The sequence below is a fragment of the Plasmodium gonderi genome (genome assembly GCF_002157705.1).
Source record: "Plasmodium gonderi DNA, contig: Chr13, whole genome shotgun sequence".
Taxonomy (NCBI): Eukaryota; Apicomplexa; class Aconoidasida; order Haemosporida; family Plasmodiidae; genus Plasmodium; species Plasmodium gonderi.
In genome coordinates, this window is record NW_021628938.1 from 995032 (window position 1) to 1017141 (window position 22110).

At 29.6% G+C, this 22110-nt stretch overlaps 3 protein-coding genes across 3 annotated transcripts; 2 read left to right on the top strand and 1 right to left on the bottom strand.

The window, feature by feature from the left end:
• Positions 1-1022: 1022 nt before the first annotated feature.
• Positions 1023-7073, top strand: PGO_131710 (hypothetical protein, conserved; the record flags this gene model as incomplete). The annotated part of the gene is made up of 2 exons (XM_028689687.1): positions 1023-6670; positions 6830-7073. The coding sequence occupies 2 exons, from the start codon at positions 1023-1025 to the stop codon at positions 7071-7073; spliced, it is 5892 nt and encodes a 1963-aa protein (XP_028545488.1).
• Positions 7074-7322: 249 nt separating this feature from the next.
• On the bottom strand, positions 7323-8188 carry PGO_131720 (microsomal signal peptidase 12 kDa subunit; the record flags this gene model as incomplete). Its single annotated transcript, XM_028689688.1, has 3 exons — positions 7323-7412; positions 7681-7827; positions 8120-8188. The coding sequence occupies 3 exons, from the start codon at positions 8186-8188 to the stop codon at positions 7323-7325; spliced, it is 306 nt and encodes a 101-aa protein (XP_028545489.1).
• A 5313-nt stretch (positions 8189-13501) lies between these two features.
• PGO_131730 (DNA topoisomerase II) lies at positions 13502-18940 on the top strand (the record flags this gene model as incomplete). Its single annotated transcript, XM_028689689.1, has 4 exons — positions 13502-17804; positions 18212-18330; positions 18609-18677; positions 18899-18940. 4 exons carry the CDS (start codon positions 13502-13504, stop codon positions 18938-18940), a joined length of 4533 nt encoding a protein of 1510 aa, XP_028545490.1.
• Positions 18941-22110: the final 3170 nt, after the last annotated feature.

The following is a 22110-nucleotide window of genomic DNA, read 5'->3' on the forward strand; positions in this document are numbered from 1 at the left end:
TTACATATCTTTTGTTATTTTTCTTAATATTTAAAGAATAGCACAAGGTGTACTCTTTCTTCTGTGCAGCTTTCGAATTTTATTTTATTTCATTTTATTTCATTTTTTTTAAATTGTAGATCTCAAATGTAGGGGTTGTTTTTTTTTTTGTTCACAAAATTTTTGCCAAAGTACAGAGGTGGCTAGGCTTTACAATCGCGTCAAGTAAATGTACATGGTATTTTGGAAGTGAGGAAAATGGGGGGGGGGGGTGAAATGAGTAAACAAAAAAAAAAATTATAATGTGAAAATAGATTGGAGAAATGTGGAGAAAAATGAGCACAAAAAGTAGTATAAGAGTTGCGCAGAATTGGCACAAAAAGTAAAATAAAAGTTTGCGGAAAATGAGAAGAATAAAAATTACGCCAAACGGCAGTGTAGGAAAAAAAAAAAACTCCTCCATTTTTCTTTCAAAGGGAAGGTGCAAATTGACTTGAATAAATTTTCCACAAGCATGCAAACATGACGTTGTAATTTGTAGAAACAAAAACTGACACAGCGTGAAAACGAGGGAATGTATATTCCTCAAGAGGGTCAATAATGTATTTTATGGATACATATCCATTTGTATTCCCCTGTTTTTATTTTATTTTATTTTTTTTTATGGTGTGTATATATATATGGATATACTTATACATATCCCTGCCACACTACCTACTTCCATTTTTACATTAAAAATGATTTCGTAACAGTCATTAAGGAGGGTGAAATGATGATATATATATATATATATATTGTAGACATTTCGGTATATAATATGTATAAACGAATTGTAAGAATATATTTTTTTTTTTTTTATCTTTTTTGGGAGGGATGGAAATATTGCAAAAGATTTCATCCAAGTGTTTATGTCTTCACTCTGTATGGTCGCACACGTATTTATATATATATATTTCTCGTAACATATGATAACCAATTTAACATGAAAAAATGTTGAAGAATTATGTGTCCCTTTTTTTTTTTCTTTTTTTTTATAAAATGAAATGATATTTTACTTGTTCATTTTTATTATTTTGTCTTGGTTATCAAAAAAATGCAGATTTCATTTTTGCAATTTCAATAAAGATAAAAGCAAATATTTATTATCACCACTTATTGATTTTAACAAAAATGAAAGAAATTATGGATTTCTTAGGAAAAGGGGGAATTTAGATTCTCTTTTTTCATGGAACACCAAAAAAAACATATCTCGATGGCTATTAAGAAATAGTAAGATCCTTTCAATAACCAAACAAAATCATCAAGTACGAAATCACATCAGGTTAAATTCTGTGTATTTTGTTAGAAATTACTCCCTCTTTCGAACAATCATATGCACGAGAAATATTAACAAGAGATGGAGAAACAAAACGATTTATGGTGAGGGAGTTAAATATAATGCTGAAAAAGATAACATATCACATCACAGAAAGAATGAAAATTATATCATATACAAAGAGAAATCGTATTTTTTAAGGAAAAAAAAGTTCAGGATTTCTATGCTTAGAAAATGTGACATGGTTTTTAGAAATGATAATGGAATAAACACTATTCTTAGCGAGATCAAGGACTCGCTGTATTATGAACAAACCAAAGGGAATAGACTATATGCGAATAGAGAGAGGGAAAACATTCAGAAGCAGTTGGAGAAAAGTCCATTGAAGGTAAGCAGATCGGATTGCATTTGTCTTGTGAGCAAACCGTTTAGGAGTTCCGAAAATTCCCCTCATAGTAATATCTCAGAAGAATACACTAAACTCGTTATAGACAATATTTTGAAGGACAGCTGGATACATAACTGCACAAAAAATGATTATCTGAGAAAAATATTAAAGGAAATACAATTATTACTTTGCAAATTAAAAGCCTACGATTACGAATATGAACACCAAGGAAATAAAATGCTAGATGTCCATTTAGTCACTACAGATGAGAAAACTGTAAAAAGAGGTGAACACAAAATGGAAGATAAATACGAGACAAGGAGGAGTGACATTTTTGTGTGTAACAGCCTGAACAAGTCAGACGATTTTTCAAGAAGGGATAAACTTCCGACATTTGACAAACACATTTCTGTTTGCTCGTCTTTTCCAGAATGTATATTTAAAACATGGATATCACCACTTAATTCGATGTTCATTAAGTTGTGGATTGGAAAAATTGTAAAATCTATTTTTGTAGACAATTATGCTGAAGAAGAATTTGCAAAAAATAATAACATTTTTGTTAAGATCGAAAATAATAATCAGAAAAAATTATTTTTCTATTTAGTGTGCTTTTATTCATTTCTTACAAATTCGAATGGGGCCAACTGCAATTGGTTAAGCGATAATAAAAACATAACAGAGGAATTGAAAAAGGAGATAATTATATACCTTTACAAACATAACGAAGAAGAGGCAGAGAAATTTTACAACTGTTTGAAAAACGTATATAACAAGGAATGTATCAGTTTTTTTAGTTACAACAAGTATATACATAATGACAAATTTTCGTCCATAATTTTTTTGTCGTATGAGGAATTTTTTAACTTGACTGTTCATATTGTTAATAAAACACCCAATGATTTGGAAACATACCTGAACAACAAGGTAAATTGGAAATCCGGATATCTCAACCTGTATAGTTTTTTTTCAAATCTTCTTGTGAATTCGCCCAGTTGCAACATTGATAATGGTAAAGCAAAAGGAAACAAAATGCAATACACATTTAAAATATTTTTGAATGATTTTAATATAAAGTACAATTATGAAAAAGGTGTGATAGAGAAAAATCTATATGAACACATTTTTTCTGCAATTAATATGAATAATGAGGAGAAGAGGAAAAACATTACTTTTTACTTTTTTTCAAGAACAAATTTTCACACACAGTGGTTTAAAATTTGGTTGGAGCAGATTCACAAAAGTTGCTATTTTGTAAATCTACAAAAAAAGAAAAAAATGTTTATTTTACACAAAAAATTTATTTTTCCATTGAAGGAAAAAATTGATCATCATTTTACAATGCAGTATAGTGATATCAATTTGGAAAGGTGGGGTAGGCAGAAAAAAAAAAAAACTATTCAAGAGAACAAGGGGATAAGCCCAAGTTTGTACCCATTTTTCGAATATATAAAAAATAAGAAAAGAAATTTTATAAACCAAGAGGTAGAAAACTATATGTCAATTTTCAATAAATATAGAAAAGGAATTATAGTAGAATATTTGAAAAGGAACAATTTATATAATACAAATAAATTAAAAAAAAAAGACAAAAAAATAAAAAGAAAATTTAATATTGCTAGGAGATTTTTAAAAAAAAAAAAAAAAAATTTACATAACTTGGATACCTCTCACTATATAAATTTTTTAATTAATAAAAAAAAAAAAGGAAATATATTATTTAAAAAAAAAGTTATTGATCATGATTATGTTGTAAAAAAGGAATGTTTACAGATTTGTGACAAAGTCCAAATATTAACAAACAATGTATCCGTTTTGTATCGCAAATGTGGACATGAACAGTTAAGTGAGAAATTACAAGAAGAGAGATTTCTTCCATTATATAGTAATGGAACATCTCTGTGGGGAAAAACCCGTCTCGATTTCTCGTGGCCACGACATGAACAGTTCAATGGTCAGAAAGAGTATGGTAGAAAAAATCAACTGGGTAAATATAAAAAAGAATATTCTGACATAAATGATGCACAATTATATTTGCAAAATGAGGGACAAGCAATTTCATACTATGATAAGCACATGGGTGTCAAAAATGAAGTAAAATATTTTTATTCTAAAAAGGAAGAAGGAGAAAATGGAAAATTAATCAAGTTCAACAGCATACCAGTCTATCCATGCATATATTACATATTCGATAAGGACATATTTGAAAAATTTTCAAAAGAATTATACACATCGCTCACATTTTTACCTGAACAGTTAATGCAAAAATGGAGAAATGTGCTAAAACGATTTTATCAAGTAGTATATCCAAATGTTGACTTTAAAAAATATATGCTAAAGGGATTATTTTTAGTTAAACAAAAATTAAACCAATTTGAAAAGGACTTTGTTGAAGAATTATTGAAGAACAAACTTATTAAAATAATTTTGTCTTGTGTGAATATTTCTTCGTACGGCTTTAATGTGAAGACTGTTTTTGTTGAAGATGTACAGGTCCATGTTAAGGATAATATTCCAAACTACAATCAGCTAATTGATATGATTAACAGTGTACACAAGAAAATATTCAGAACATTGGATGGAATCGATATGGTGAAAAAAAAGTCCCCCTTTGAAAAAACTGACTTGTTGGATGAAGAAAAACGTGATAATGTTGACGACTTGAAGGATGACATGTATAGGCTTCATTTTGTTAAATATTTTATGTTCTTAAACTTTTCTAAAATATTTAGAAAGTACACTATGTCAAACAATGATTTGCTGAATTTATTCACAAATTGCACAAATTGCTTTTTAATTCCAAAAAGATATGAAGATATTTCGATTTTTTTAAATCTTCAAAGTGACAATTATATAAACATGTCCCATTTATGCAATCCACTACATAACGATTTTTACTTTAATTTGCACAACTTGAGTATTGATAAGGGTGTGTCTTTTTACCTGAACGGTTCAGGTGAAATGATGAACATTGTTGCTGCAGCAAGAAATTTGCAAACCAAATTTGCTGATTTCGCGAGAAGTGAAAAAAGTCAACATGATAACATAAAAAAATTCCATCCCAAAAAAAAGACCTATCGATTTTTTTCTACACAAGGAAATGGTGATGAACAGGAAGAAAATTTGTTCGTCCACAGGAACATATGTTTCTATACCATGAAAACAGCACTGGATGTTCATAAAATTTATAAATACAAAGAAACCAATGAATCAATTTTTCTGAACAGTTACCTAAATGTAATGAATGAAATAACCTATTCTGTTAGCTATTTCGAATTTTTATATTTTTATTTTACTATGAATAAAAATATGGAACTATTAGAAAGCCACTTAGAGAATAGCATTTTCGAATTTTATTCATTGAAAAGGAAAGAATATGAAAAGGAATTTGTAAAATACAACAGGGAATTCAAAATGAATGCATATCAGGAAAAGGCTGAAAAAATAAAAAAATATTTTGATGAGAATTATGCATATATGTATTACGATACATATGTAAAATATAACAGAATTAAAAGAGATATAAGGCAAAAGTTGAAAATAATGTACAAGCACAAGTACAATATGCTTTATCAAAATATTAAGGAATGGAATCAAAACAGCTTGGTCCTAACTTCAGTTGATTCAGAACAATGTGTAATTTTGGATGTTTATAAAAATGAAGGGCTCAGGCCGAAAAAGAAAAAACACACAAATGAACAGGAAGAAGAAGATTTATACATTTGTGTAAACAGTAGGAATGAATTATTCATATGCAATATATTTTTCTTTGATAGGGTTATAATGGATAAAAAATTGAATCATTTCATTAGGCAGCAAAACAAGCACCTAAGTTACGTCGATTATTTATTTACTAAGAGAGAAGTAATTGATTACAAGCTCTTCATTGAGGAACACGATTTCGTCTTTGACATTTGTTGTGCAGATTGTACAGGCGGAGCAGATTGCACAAGCAGTGCAAAGTGTACAGATGACACATGTGGAACCGCATGGGGGGAGAAGAATTGTACCCACTCCAGTGAAACGAAAAAAAAAAAAAAAAAATTCTCTCATTTTATAGTTAACAAAATAAAAATGAACAAAAAATTACCCAATTTGCAAAATGCTGGTGATAACAGAACGGAAGAAATTTCTCTAGAACAGGAGACAACCAAAATGATAAATCTCGATGATATGTTTTTACATTCATACAATGAAAATTTATACGCTTGCAAAAGAAGTTTAGCTCTTTACTGGAAAAAACTGAGAAGTATGAAAAGAGAAATGCTTGAACAGTGCGCGAAGAGTGTAGGTAATATGACAGAAAAGGTAACAGCTAATAAGCAAAAAAATACACTCCCATGCCGATCTTGCTCCTTAAGCATGAGCGACAGTTTTGTAGAAACACATTTATTTAACACACGAACAAATGGTTATTTGGAACAGGAAAAAAGATTTCATATGCACAGTGCTAATAAGTTAACGAAAGGTGAAGGAAATAATTCTATACTAAGCAACAGAAGCAACGGATGGAACAAAGCGGGTTCCAAAAAAATAATGAGCGCGAAAATTATGAAGATGTTGAATATATATAAAAAAAGGAAAAACAGTGGTAATAGAAATAGTTATACAAATGAATTAAACAAATTGGATAGAATATTTGGAAATAAACGAAAGACAATCATAGAAGAATTTAAAAACATTTTTTATTTTCTTCATCACCTTAATCTTATCGATATATTGAGGAGATATTCAAATCCGTACATACAAAACACCATGTGGCTTTACATTATAACTTTGTATATTAACCAACAATATGAGATGAACACAGAAAAGTTTTATGCACAACCGGAACTGTTGATAATTATTTTTTACATTTGTTTTTGCAAAAAAGAACACGATTATGTGGAGAATTATTTATCCTCCTTTCAAATCCAAAATGACCAATTGCTGGATATCGTCGTGGACATATTCGCCTACAAACAGTTGCTGTCTTTTGTTCAGAAGAGGTTTGGCTAGAGATTCAGGAGATGCTGGTTTTTCCAAGTGGGTAAATTGGCACACCTGGACACCTCCAGTACATACGAGAGAAACTGAACTGCATTTCAAATTTTGCATGTCCAAATATGACCCACTTTTGCATGTCCAAATATGACCCACTTTTGCAGGTTCAAAATTAACATGGATATCACGCTGAACCTGGAGGGAATACAAAAAATTTACATCGGATTAATTAAATTAAAAGAAAAAAAATTTATGGAAGTAGGAAAAGAGGTAGAGGACAAGTTGCATGAACTCAGCATGATCTTACATGCAAGCATATCCACCAATTTTAACAAAAGCATAAATGGAATTATTTTAAGTTTTATTGGTTATCTGAACGAGTTGAAGAGAAACAAGAAAATGACATAGAATAGAGGTGATATAAATCGTAAAAAGAAAAAAAAAAAAAAAAAAAAAAAATTGATAGAACGGAGATGTATAAAAAGGCAAATTATGTAATGACAACATCTGTACATTAGAATTTAAGTGATACATAAAAATGCATATCATTAGCAGTCTTCCCCTTACTCATGTGCTATGTACTTTTATTATTTTATAGCTTACACTTTATTCTGTGCACCTTATACTTATTCATTTTTCATTTTTTTTTTTTTTTTTTTATCTTTTCTTTTTATCGTGGAGGGAATTGCCAGCACGTTCCCACTGAATATTGTTCTTGTTGTACATGGGCCAAGTGGGCATGATTAACTGCAAACAAAAAAAAAAAAAAAAAAAAAGGGGGAATAAAGCATGCAAAGTGTGGAAATAAGAATTGCATGATTTTTGTTTTGACGTGTCCACTTGACGCACAGGAATGAGTGGATGTGTATGTTCTTATGTATGCGTATATGATGTGCATATAAGTGGAAGACGATAACAATATAAGTGACATGTGTTCGCAACACATTCAGCAGGTTGCGTGTCGTGTTTGTGGAAAAATTCAGTTGAGCGTGTGGTGCGTTTCATGCATGCTTACAAGTACTGTTAATGCAGATCCAGCTAAAATGATATACGCACTCAAAGCCAAGTCTTGCTTGTAATAACCAACTACAATTGAGACAATTGTACTAATGGTGAAAATTATATTTTTAATTAAAAATGCCAACTTTTGCCCGTGGAAATCCTGTGATTGGGTTGAAATAAGAGAGTGGCAAGGTAAGTCAGAGAGAACGTTGTCATCAGTTAGTTCGTATTACAATGTTGTCTCTCTTGGCGTTGCGGCAGTTTCTCGAAATTTTTTCGTAATTTTTTCGTAATTTTTTCGCAATTTTTTCGTAATTTTTTTGCAATTTTCTCGGAAGTATCACTCGGGTTCCTTCTTAACGTGATGTTTTGACCCATCCACCCCTTGGTACATAATACTGTCATGTTATTGTAACAGTGTACAGGGGAAGTATGTGTTAAGACATATTTACCATTTGATTTCTCCGGAGACACTCAAAGGTGTCCTTTATCATACTTTTAATCGAGCTAAGTACGCCCATCAGGAAAACAGGTTGGGATATAAAAGGTGAAAATAAAATGATATCTCCGTTTTTGTTCTTATATTATTAAATCTCAATGTTGCATCAGATTATATTTTAACCCTTGGAGTATATATAATACAATAATGTTTGTTTAAATTTTCTAATCAATGTATATATACATAAATACATACATATGTAAGTATTAAAGCCATGAAGCAAATATTTTTTTTTTTTTTTTTTTTTTTAATAATCATAGGGTATATTGTGTATGCATACGGTTCAATGATACAAATTCTCGTGCAGTTGAATGTACGTTGGTATTTATACATGTATACATAACCTTTCCTTGTGTTTATTTATTTACAAAATTGCATACCCAATGTTAACATTTTAAATGTCACATTCGTGGCAATGTGTTATATGAAGCTTTCCATGTGATTATTGATTCAATTTTTAGGTTTTTCTTGATTTTGTTCTCATTTGAGTGAAGTTCAAAAAAAAAAAAAAAAAAAATACACAGTGGGGAAAAGTAAATACCTTACTATAACATTTGCTAACAAATAAAAAGTGGAGTGCCTTTTTTTATGGGCACACCAAATTTTTGCAGTATATGGGAGTAATGGATATAAACTTTACGATATACATTAATTAAGATTTCCTTAAGATATAATTATTCAATGATTTATGATTTAAAATTTCAATTAATAGAGAACCTTCTTACACAACATGATAAATTTGTTTGGAACCAAAGCAAGCACTTATGGAAGAGTTACAAATGTTTGTTGTAAAAGCCTTTTGAGTTAAAGCTAAAAATGGAAAATGTAAAAAATATAAGCAAAACTGATATATAATTTATGAACACTTGTGGGTGTGAGAGGGATATTTGATCAAATTAGTGAGAAGAACTTTTTATAATGGAGGCCCCAAGGCGAAGAGGGTGGAGTTAATCGATAATGTAAAATGAGGAGTGATAAACAGAGGGAGAAAGTGCGAATGGAATAAATTTCCAAAAAAAAAAAAAAAAAAAAAAAGAAAAAGTTTAGCATTGTTTTAAATTGTTGTAAAGGTGCCAAGAGGATACACAAACGGCAAAGTGAATGACATAGGATTCTCCCATAAGCCTACGTATAGAGAAGGGGAAATGTCGTTGTAGCATTTATATATATATATATATATATATATATATACCCCTTAAAGTTAAAGTTTATAAAAGTGTGATTAAATATAAGCAAATAACCCATGCAGTAATTTTTAATGACTTTGTAAGATGAATATCTTTTCTTCTTTCCAATTTGTGAAATGGAAAAAGTACTGCTTTGAAATATTACACGTAATAAAAAAAAAATGAATAAAACAGAAATGCCCTCCCCACAAATGTGAAATTTAGTAAGGAATATTTGAGAAGACTCTAAATGTTAAAGGTATCACGGGTTTGGGGTAGTAGGGGGATTATAAACATATGCATATATATGTAACCCACGCGTGTTAGGCACATGAGTGGGAGACAAAAAAATAAAAAAAAAAGACATGTGTGTCGAACTGTTTCTAAGTGTAAGGTCAATCATTGTGTCTTTGGAATTTTTTTTTTTTTTTTTCTCAAATCCCACATTTCGTCAAAAATTGAAAAAGTTTTGTTTTTAGTAATGCAAAAAAGTAGTAAGGAAAAGAATTTTTTTTTTTTTTTTTTTTTCCCTTCCTCTTTTTTCAACATAATTGCCGCATTTGTATCTTAACATATATACACTATTTATAATTATAAAGCATTTTTAATATTTGGCAAACATTTCTTACATGTATAAACATAAAATTTACAAATTGGCATTTTTTTTTTTTTTTTTTTTTTTTTCGTTTTCTTAGCATTTTAAAGTTGAGTTTTAATAATGGAATTTTTGAATGATCTTTTTTAGAATTTACCATGTGAAGCCTTTGCTCATTCGTGTTAGATTTGCGTATTAGGTTCACATCTGTAGTATTAGTCATCACATGATACATTAAATATAATATACACACTATCTTTTTTCCTTATTACCTTCAATGTGTTGCATTTATTTTTATTTACTTCCTTGCTTAGCTTGAATTTTTTTACCCTGTTTTTCAATCAGGATTCTTCCTCTTTTAGAATAGATTTTGCTGGGCATTTTTTCTCATCCCGACGTGTGTGTGTACATTTGTCATGTATGCATATACATACATACATACATACATGCATACATACATACATACATGCATACATACATACATACATGCATACGTACATGCATACATACATACATGCATACATACATGCATACATACATACATATACCCACATTCATGCATATATTTCTTTTTCACCATTATATGCGTGATGAAGAATTTTTTTTTTTATTTTAATTATCACATGGACACGAAAAAGTGAACACGAACAGGTGAACACCATGTGATTCTTTTTTTACCCATTTGTGTAAAACACTTGTGAAAAAAGTACTTAATTTTTTTTCCCTTTTTTCAAAAATAGTGAGTAAAATTTTTTAGTACAAATTGGTACATATTAGAACATCACGCATCAATATACATTAATACACATTAATATGAATTAATATGGACTAACATGAATTCATATTAATTAATATGGGGTCAATATTAGTTAATACACATTAATATATATTAATTTTTTTTTTTTTTTTCTTTTGTTTTGTTTACACCCACAATATCGGCAGTTTAAACTTTATGCATAAAATGAACATTATTAACGGAATAACCCGTGTGACAATAATGTATAACACATAGTGTAATATAGCAAGAAGAAGAACAAATATATATATTTTAAATCAAAGGAAAATTCTTTTTCCTTTTTTCTCATTTTTTTTCACAATTTTGTGCAATTTTTACCACGTACAATCGCTTAGTGATTGCAGTAAAAAGATGTGTCAGAACTTACGTGATACTGTCAATAAGGAATGCGCATCTACTACCACATAATATATGCATGTACACATGCACATATTTCTATATTAATATATGAATATATATATATATATATATATATACATATATAACGCTATTATTTATTGGAAAACCTGCAACGCGTATGCCAAACTTTTTTTTATTATGAACACATTTTTAATTTGTAAAATAATATATATACCATGTTTTCGTTTCCACACCATAATTTAATATTTCATCAGTTCCCCGCTGAATCACCTGTCGCAATTCAGCAAATCAAATGAAATAAACACAGAAGATTGAACACATAAAAAGGGGGTGGGTGGAAAAGCATCTCCATATTTAGATGCCTGTGTTGGTTTTTCGTTAACTTTCATTTTCTTTGCACCCTTCACTGTACATCATTCTTCACGTATACCATTCTTCACGTATACCATTCTTCACGTATACCATTCTTCACTGTACATCATTCATTATATGTTATTAATCGTTGCCATTTTATCAGTTTCATTTCGTCGCTTTATATTTTATTTTTTTACACTGCTCTTTGCTTCATTTTTTGCTAATATTTGACCCAATTTCGGGTCCAATTTTTTTGCCTAACTTTTGGCAAAATTTTTTTCACTCCTTTTTTACCTTTTTTTTTTCTTTTTTTTTTCCTTTTTTTTTTCCTTTTTTTTTCTTTTTTTTTTCTTTTTTTTTTCCTTTTTTTTTTTTTTCCTTTTTTTCCTTTTTCCCATATTTTAATTTTTTTTCGTATTTTATCCCCACGGTGACCACCCTAAAGCACAGAAGTATTTTTAACCGCCTGGGTACCAAGTCAATTGTGACGTGCTTGTGCAGGTAGATGCACAGGCATGCGTATCTATGCTGTCTTTGTACTTATACTACATTTTCTTTTTTTATATGTATCAATTTCTATGCTCAAGTGGGGTTTATTCTTTTCCTACATACAGAGTATAACCCTTTGCTTAGGTATGCACGTGCTCATCCTCTTCATATTCATGGGATTACGTGGAACTTGGGTTTTGAGTGTCCCTGAAGAGGTGGAAAATAACACCTGTTTCGTTACTTCCCATGAAGCATAAATGTTACGAATTTAAAGGAGTTTTATAAATGGCTTTTAGTTAATCCCTTCCACAGTTGTTTCGTCAACTTTTCACTACCTTGACAAATTATATCACTATTTTTTTCATTTGTTTTCATTAATTTTTTTTATTAATTCTTACATCCATTTTATTATTAATTTTTACACTAATTTTATTATTAATTTTTACACCAGTTTTATTATTAGTTTTTACACCAATTTTATTATTAATTTTTATACCAATTTTATTATTAATTTTTACACCAGTTTTATTATTAGTTTTTACACCAATTTTATTATTAATTTTTACACCAATTTTATTATTAATTTTTTTTTTTTTTTTTCCCTATTTCTAATTACCCTTTACTACACAATTCTTCCGCACCTGTTGTCACACGTTTATGAATCATTTATGTTTACACATTCCACGCAACACATACATGTGAAATATATATATATACATATATACACATTTCAAAAGCCGTGTTCTACCGTAGAGGGATAGTCATTTATTTTATGGATACAAATAAAGCGTGGGTAGATACATAAATGTGCGACCTCTAAAATGAAAAAGGAAATTTGCGTGCATTAATGACACCTCAGGAACTTGCATTTTTTTATTACTTCTTTTTTTTGAAAATTGTGTTTAAAAAGCACACGGATGCACTGGAAAATGGGTGTATGTAGGCTCATATTATTAAAAAGATCCTAAGCACATGTATAAGACGTACACACATATATATATATACATACACATATCAATATAGCCGTGATATCTCCACATCTGAGAATATTTTAAAGCAGTGGCATAGCGAGACGCAGATGCATTAAAGCACTCACACTCGCATTAGTAAACGCATATGGATTTTTGTTTACCCGAGGCCACATATACACTTGTCCCATCATATCCCAAAAGGAAACTCACAAAGGGTGCACTCATAGGAATGCACATATGTTATACATTTTCACAAGAGGGGAGAAAATAAGTGTAAATTTATTTATATTTGATTGTAAGAGACATACACGGATTTGCATCAAAGAAAAAAAAAAAAAAAAAAAAAAAAATTCTTCGTATATTTTCCAAGTGAAAAAATTCTTTGAATTTACACATTATAATCATTACACACAGCTGAAGTTCGCATGGATAAGAATTACCATTGCCTCATGTAGTAACGGTAGAGTAGGATTCAGTAGCCAAAGTTTTTAGTGATTTCTCTCGTTTCTCGTTTCTTGTTTTTTTTTTTTTTTTTTTTTTTTTTTTTTTTTTCTCTCTCTTTTCCTTTCATTCCCCGTTTTTCATCCTATCTATCATAAGAACAATGTCGAAGAACAAATCAATTGAAGAGAGGTACCAAAAGAAATCTCAAATAGAACATATTTTGCTGAGACCAGACACGTATATAGGAAGTGTTGAAATGCACACACAGCTACTATGGGTATGGAATAAAGAAAGGAATCGGATGATACAGAAAAGTATTACATATGTACCTGGATTGTATAAAATTTTTGACGAAATTATTGTAAACGCTGCAGATGTAAAAGCTAGAGAAAAGGAGAAAAGTGAGAATCCTATGACTTGCATAAAAATAGAAATTAATAAGGAACAAAAGAAAATAAGTGTATATAATGATGGAGAGGGAATTCCTGTAGAAATACATAAAGAAATGAATATATATGTTCCCCATATGATTTTTGGGGAATTACTAACTTCAGATAATTATGATGATGCAGAGGATAGAATAACAGGTGGTAGAAATGGATTCGGTGCAAAACTAACGAATATTTTTAGCAAAGAATTTGTAGTTCAATGTGGTGATAGTTCAAGAAAAAAAGAATTTAAAATGGTATGGACTGATAATATGTCTAAAATTTCTGAACCACTTATAAAAAATTACAATGGAAAGGACTATGTTAAGGTTACTTTCAAACCAGATTTATCAAAATTTGGTATGACTGAAATGGACGATGATATTGAGAGTTTATTGTGTAAAAGAGTGTATGATTTGGCTGGAACGTGTAGTGTTCGTGTATATTTGAATGGAAATCGATTAGGTATTAAAGATTTCAAAAGTTATGTTGATTTATATTTGAAAGATAATGCTGGTGTAAATACTGGAAAGAGCAATGCAAATAATGGTAATAAGGATGATCAGACAGTAGAAGGTGGAGAAAAAAGCATAAACTTAGATTTAAGTGCAAATCAAACAATGGAAAATTTAGATAATAGCTTATTACAAAATTCTGGGGATGCAACACCAGCAAAGAGTAATGCAGGAAATGGTAATAACAATAATGATGAAGAGGAGGTTGTAAAGATACATGAGAAACAACATCGATGGGAAATTGTTGTTTCTAAGACAGATGGTTCACAATTCCAACAAGTATCTTTTGTTAATAGTATATGTACAACCAAAGGTGGGTCACATGTAAATTATATTGTAGAACAGTTATTAAATTCCCTTAGTAAAAAAGCGAATGCTAAGAATAAAGGAGGAATGGAAATTAAAGCAGGTCATATAAAAAATCATTTATGGGTTTTTGTAAACTGTTTAATTGTAAACCCAACATTCGATTCTCAGACAAAAGAAACATTAACAACCAAACCGGCCAAATTTGGCAGTAAATGTATACTAACAGATAGGACTATAAATAGTGTATTGAAAAGTCCCATATTGAGTAATATTTTATTATGGGCCCAAGCAAAAGCTCAGGTTGAATTAAGAAAAAAAATGAAAGCAGGTTCATCAAAGGCTAGAGAAAGAATCATAGGAATTCCTAAGTTAGAAGATGCAAATGATGCAGGTAGTAAGCATAGTCAAGATTGCACTTTAATACTTACAGAAGGGGATAGTGCAAAGACATCATGCTTAGCTGGTTTGTCAATTGTTGGTAGAGACAAGTATGGTGTATTTCCACTTAAAGGAAAATTACTAAATGTTAGGGATGCATCTTTTAAGCAATTAATGGATAATAAGGAGATCCAAAATATTTTTAAGATTATGGGATTAGACATAACAGATAAGAATAAAGATGATTTAAAGGGCCTTAGATATGGTTCTCTTATGATTATGACAGATCAAGATTACGATGGTTCACATATTAAAGGGTTACTAATTAATATGATTCATAAATTTTGGCCTAGTTTATTAAAACATAAAGGTTTTCTTAGTGAATTTGTAACTCCAATTGTGAAAGTTCAAAAGGGAAATCAAGAATATTCATTTTTCACTATAGCAGAATATGAACAATGGAAAGAAAATACTAATTTACTTGGATGGAAAATAAAATATTACAAAGGACTTGGTACATCTACAGATAAAGAATTTAAACAATACTTTTCTGATATTAAAAACCATAAGATAATGTTCCTTTGGACAGGTGATAGAGATGGTGATTCTATTGACATGGCTTTTAGTAAGAAACGAATTGAAGACAGAAAATTATGGTTACAAAATTTTATTATTGGTTCTTATGTAGATCATAAGGAAAAGGATTTGTCATACTATGATTTTGTCAATAAGGAACTTATTTATTATTCTAGATATGATACAGAGAGAAGTATTCCAAATATAATGGATGGGTGGAAACCCGGACAGAGGAAAGTGCTCTATGGTTGTTTCAAGAGAAATTTAAAAAATGAATGTAAAGTTGCACAGCTTGTTGGTTACATAGCGGAGCATAGTGCATATCATCATGGAGAATCATCTCTACAACAAACTATTATTAACATGGCGCAGACTTTTGTTGGGTCTAATAATATAAACTTTTTAGAACCATGTGGGCAATTTGGTAGCAGAAAAGAGGGAGGAAAAGATGCATCTGCAGCAAGGTATATTTTTACAAAATTAGCTACCTCTACTAGAAGTATATTTAACGAGTATGATGATCCAATATTGAGATATCTAAACGAGGAAGGTCAAAAAATAGAACCACAATATTACATTCCAGTTATTCCAACAATTCTAGTCAACGGCTGTGAAGGTATTGGAACGGGTTACTCTTCCTCCATACCCAATTATAACTATAAAGATATTATTGAAAATATTAAGCGTTATATTAACAAAGAACCACTACTACCCATGATCCCTTGGTACAAGGATTTCAAAGGAAGAATAGAATATAATGGAAAGACTGGATATGAGACCATAGGAATAATTAACAAAATAGATGATGAAACGTTGGAAATTACAGAATTGCCCATTAAGAAATGGACACAGGATTATAAAGAATTTTTAGAGGAATTATTAACAGATGAAAAACATCAGTTGATAGTAGATTACATAGATAACAGTTCACACGAAGACATATGTTTTACTATTAAAATGGATCCAGCTAAGCTAAAAAAAGCTGAAGAAGAAGGATTAGAAAAAGTATTCAAATTGAAAAGTACATTAACTACTACAAATATGACTTTGTTTGATCCCAATCTGAAACTACAAAGATATTCTACTGAACTTGACATTTTGAAAGAATTTTGCTTTCAAAGATTGAAGGCGTATGAAAATAGAAAAAGCTATTTAATTTCCAAATTAGAAAAAGAAAAAAAAATTATTTCAAATAAGAGCAAATTCATTCTAGCAATTGTTAATAATGAGCTTATTGTTAATAAAAAAAAAAAAAAAGTTCTTGTAGAAGAATTGTATAGAAAAGGCTATGATCCATATAAAGACATTAACAAAATTAAGAAGGAAGAAATTTTTGAACAAGAATTACAAGAAGCTGCTGAAAATCCAGATGATAATGAAGAAATTATAGCAGGAATTTCAGTCAAAGATTATGACTATTTATTAAGTATGCCCATATTCAGTCTTACCCTTGAAAAGGTTGAAGAACTGCTAACTCAACATAAAGAAAAAGAAAGAGAATTAGAAATTTTGAGAAATATTACTGTTGAGACGATGTGGTTAAAGGATATTGAAAAAGTAGAAGAAGCAATTGAATTCCAGAGAAATGTAGAACTAGCCAATAGAGAAGAAAGTAACAGATTTAAAGTTGCCAAAAAACAAAATGCAAATGCTTTCAGAAAAAAAAAAAAAAAAAAAAAATTATCCAGTGATGAAGAATCTGAAGGTGATTCATCTGATAGTAGTGAATTCTTAATTCACACACTTAACATTAAAAAAAATAAAAAGCCACCAAACAATAATGCTACTAGTAGTACTACAAGAAAAAGATTAAAGAAAATAGATGATACTAATGAGACTCCTATTTTAGTAAATGACGATTTAGATAATAGTGTATCTTACTCTAAGGCAGCTGATGATTTACTTTCAAGCAATTTTGATGTAACACCCATGTTAAATAAAAACATAACTAATTATGACTCAGATGCTAGTCTCATAACTAATCAAAATAATCTTAATAGTACTAATCGAGCTACAAAAAATAATATAAGAAATAGTAGTAGTAAGCAATCAAGAAAAAAAAAGGCATCCTCTCCAGATTTGTCATTAGAAAGTAGTGACATTAACGTTAAGGCAAATAATTCCGGTGCAGGCAATAACATCCTTGACAAGACACCCAATAAACCTCTAGGCATCAATGAGAATATTACAATTTCTCCTAACAGCACCATAAACATCAACGAATTCTCTGGAATCAAAAGCAAGCTCCTTGAGCTTGGTACTCACTATGCACTTCTGCTTCTCTGGCTGTTTATGCATCCTTCTATGCAAATACTTGTTGAGTGGTTTATGCATCATTCTATACAAATACTTATTGAGTGGTTTATGCATCATACTATGCAAATACTTGTTGGGTGGTTTATTATGCATCGTTCTATGCAAATACTTATTGAGTGGTTTATGCATCATACTATGCAAATACTTGTTGGGTGGTTTATTATGCATCGTTCTGTGCAAATACTTATTGAGTGGTTTATGCATCATGCTATGCAAATACTTGTTGAGTGGTTTATGCATCTTGCTATGCAAATACTTGTTGAATGGTTTATCATGCATCGTTCTATGCAACTACTTGTTGAGTGGTTTATACACTCATGTGCACATTTTCCTTTTCTTACCTTTCAGAAAATAAGAAGAAGCCTCGCTTGACCTTGGCTGAGAAGGTTAAGCAGAAGAACAATGAGAAAAAAACAACTCCAGCGAAGGAAAGTATCGGTGGAAAAACTCCATCCCAAAGAAAAAAAGTAAAATATGAAGAGATAAAAGCACCAGTAACAGTTGGAATAAAATTTCACGTGTCTTTTGTTTATTTTTGTTAAAAAAAAATGGATACCTATTTTTATATATTTTTATTTGTTTATTTTATTCTATTTTATTTGTTTATATTATTTTATTTTATTCCATTTTATTTTATTTTATTTTATTCTATTTTATTATTTATTTATTATTTTTTTTTTTTTTTGCTGCATTTTTACCTCCCTTTTTTATGACCATTCATACATTTCAACTTACCTCCCCGTAGAGCAATTTACTGGATAGTTCAAAGTCCAAAAAAGGATCTAAGTTTGACAGCGACGATTCAAGTAAAGATGTAAGTAACAGCAATTATAGAGATGAATGAATTATCGTCATTCTTCCATAAGCAAAACTAGCTATTTTATTAAGTATCCATTTGTTATTCGTTGCTTTTTTTTTTTTTTTTTTTATTTTTGTGAAACCATTATTTTTTTATTTTTAACAATTGAGTCCTTAGTAATGTATGCTCTTCCATTTCCCTCTTTTTTTTTTTTTTTTTTTTTTTTTTTTTAACAGTTTGTTTCATCAGATGACAGTGATAGCTCATACAATATCTAAAAGAGATGCCTTTGAAATGTCTTATTATTCGATTGACGGTTACTCGTACAGTGAAGGAGTATTTTTTTTTTTTTTTTTTAATTGCACCAAAATGGAGAAATATTAAGGGATCATTATTTATATAATTATATAATTATGTATTTATATATTTACACATTTACATACTTATGTATTTTACATATTTATGTATATACCTTTTTCTTTTATTTTGACCTTCCTTTTTTTCTTTTATATTGTTTTTTTTTTTTTTTTTTTCTTTTATATTTGGCTTTTTTTTTTTTTTTTTTTTTTTTTTTTTTTTTTTTTTTTTTTTTTTTTTTTTTTTTTTTTTTTTTTTTTTTTTTTTTTTTTTTTTTTTTTTTTTTTTTTTTTTTTTTTTTTTTTTTTTTTTGTATGTGTGTGTGCACCACTTTGCTTCCATGTTGCGTTTACTGTGCTTCTACGTTGGGTCTATTTTCGTCCTACTTTTCTTCTTTCCTTTTATGATGCACATGTATTTTCCCTTTCTCTTTTAAATAGGGAAATTTTTTTTTTTTTTTTTTCCAATGATGTATGCATCTTTTCATTTTGCAAGCTCAAACGGAGTTCTCTCCTAGTTAGGCTGTTTTTATTTAAAGTAGAAAAAATGGGGGGTGCACAAAAATGGATCTATATGATTGGCTGTACTTCTGGTTTTGAACCGAATTAACGAAATTCATTACTTTAAAACTTGGGTTTGTAAAAAATACTGGCATCTGGAACAGTTCCCTTTGGAGTCTGTGCAAAAGGGTTGCTATTTCCCTGATATGTTATTATCACAAAATGAGATACTATTTCATAAATGATCCTTTTATGTTTAATAAAAATGGAAATCTCACTTAACTTCTGTCCATGGAATGCTATATATGCTATTCTTGGGAAAAGTCAGAGATCGCATGCATTTTTTTTTTTTTTTTTTTTTCCTACAGGTCTTAAGGTTTGTGTGCATAAATTTGACACTCCTTCCCCAATGTGAAGTAGCGAAAAGAGAAGAAAAAAAAAAAAAAAAAAAAATGATAATAATAAATAAAAAATAAAAATAACGCCACACGAGATTGCATTTGCTTTGTCTGTAATTTGCATTCTGCTATATTAAGCTACATCAAAATTACCATGCGATAAAGAAAACACAATTAATGTTTTTTTTTTTTTTTTCTTCTTTTGACGAACCAAAATGTCTATGTCTATCGTTTTCAGATGTCATGGTACATCATAAACTTAGTAAACATAATCAAAGGACACATTCCCTCTTTTTTTTTTTTTTTTTTTTTTTTTTTTTTTTTGCTTGTGTGTCTAAAATAAAATATAAAAGAAAAGTTAGAAGAGGTATAGGGAAGTATGAAAGAAGTTTTACTTACAATTTAGTATCATATAGAGAGCATCTCTACAAAGGATGTCCATTTTCGTTACGACGTCTGATGATGATTTGTTTGACCCTTCCTTAAGTCTACAGCATAATAAACTAGTAAAAATGTGTGTGAAAAAATGCTTTGCCAATGTGCTTAGAAAATATGCAATTTGTTAAGCATAAGTGAGGACCATTTCATTGTAGAGGAGTTTACATGAGAAGATGTTCACAAGAACGGAGGAATTGCAATGACATGTTTGTGTGCTTGTTGGAAGACACAAGAATTATCTGAGGGGGGATGATCAGGGATGGTCATGAAAAAGTTGGTCAAAATTGTAAGTAGCGCAGTCATGCAAAAGTCGTCAAAAATGCCATTAAAATAATTTTAATAAATTATTTTGAACCAATGTATCAATAAAATTAACTGCCAACTTGCCAACCAAAACCTCAGTGAGTCATGTGAATAACCTCTTATGACAGTTACCTATGTCATGAATGTATATCAGCAAAGAATGGATAATGAGAAAAATTTTGAGATTTTAACCTTATGCTTTATATATGTGTGCACAAAAAAAAAAAAAAAAAAAAAGGAGTTACACATCAGCAGACGGCTAACACCCAGGAATATTCCAATATGGTGATTATTTTGTTAGAAATTCCGTAAAGAGGATAAACATAATCAGTTTTTTTGTACTGCTGAAGGTTATGCAAGAACTTATTAAATTTTTTCCTTCTTCTGTTATTTTACGTAACAGAAGATTTATGAAGCTACATTACTTGCCGATTCTCTTATATATTCCTCTTATTTTTAAAAGATGGCAAAGGAAACGACATGGAAGAATTTTGAGAATATTATGAAAAATGGTATGAAGATATTTAGAGTTCCCCTGAGTGTAGATGAAATTGTGGCTATTTTTATGATACTTTTGGTTTTGGGAGGTATGCAAAATAAGACACTAAATTTTTGGATTCCGATTTTTGTGAATTTACAATAACTCTTTTCTTTTCTTTTCTTTTCTTTTCTTTTCTTTTCTTTTAAAATGAGTTTATATGAACGTTGGGAAAATAGTTAACATAAATTTTGATGACACGGAGAAGAATACAAGTGTGGGAGAGATTTTTGTTCCGAAAATAAAATGATAATTGAGGCAAAGCTTAAGTACGTGCAAATTGGTTAGTTGCGTTTAGCTTATTAAACCTTCCCCCCTTTTACGTTATTTTGTTTTTTCATTTAAAATGAAGAATACACTTAGGCAAATGTGCATATCACAGTGGATCACGAGCTTGGAGCTTCTATCCTTTTCAGAAGGTCACACATTTACATACACACAAAAAAAGAAAAGAAGAAAAAAAAAAAAATATTAATCTGTTGTAACAAAACTTGGCTTAGTTGTATTGATATTATGTACAGGCATAAATAAGAATGGGAATCCTAGTAATGGGTATATGTATGAACATTTTTTGTATGCAAAATAACAGGTGGTGCGTGGATTTGATAGTTACAATAAAATGATGAATATCCTTACTCATTTAATTCTACATATTTATAATTTCTCCCTTTTTTTAATATCTTCTTTTTATTCATGAAGAACTGGCCACTTATTTTAAACGTCAAAAAATAGGTGAAAGTATATATATATGGAGTAAGAAAATAAAGGGATATCCCTTTGTAGTGGTGTATGGATTGTGGGTAATATGTGTATGATGCATGAAAATCTAAATTACACCCACTCGGGTAACTGCCTCGTACTGTTACGATAAAGAAATGTTTTCATGCAAAAGGAAGAATAAAAATATATGAAAA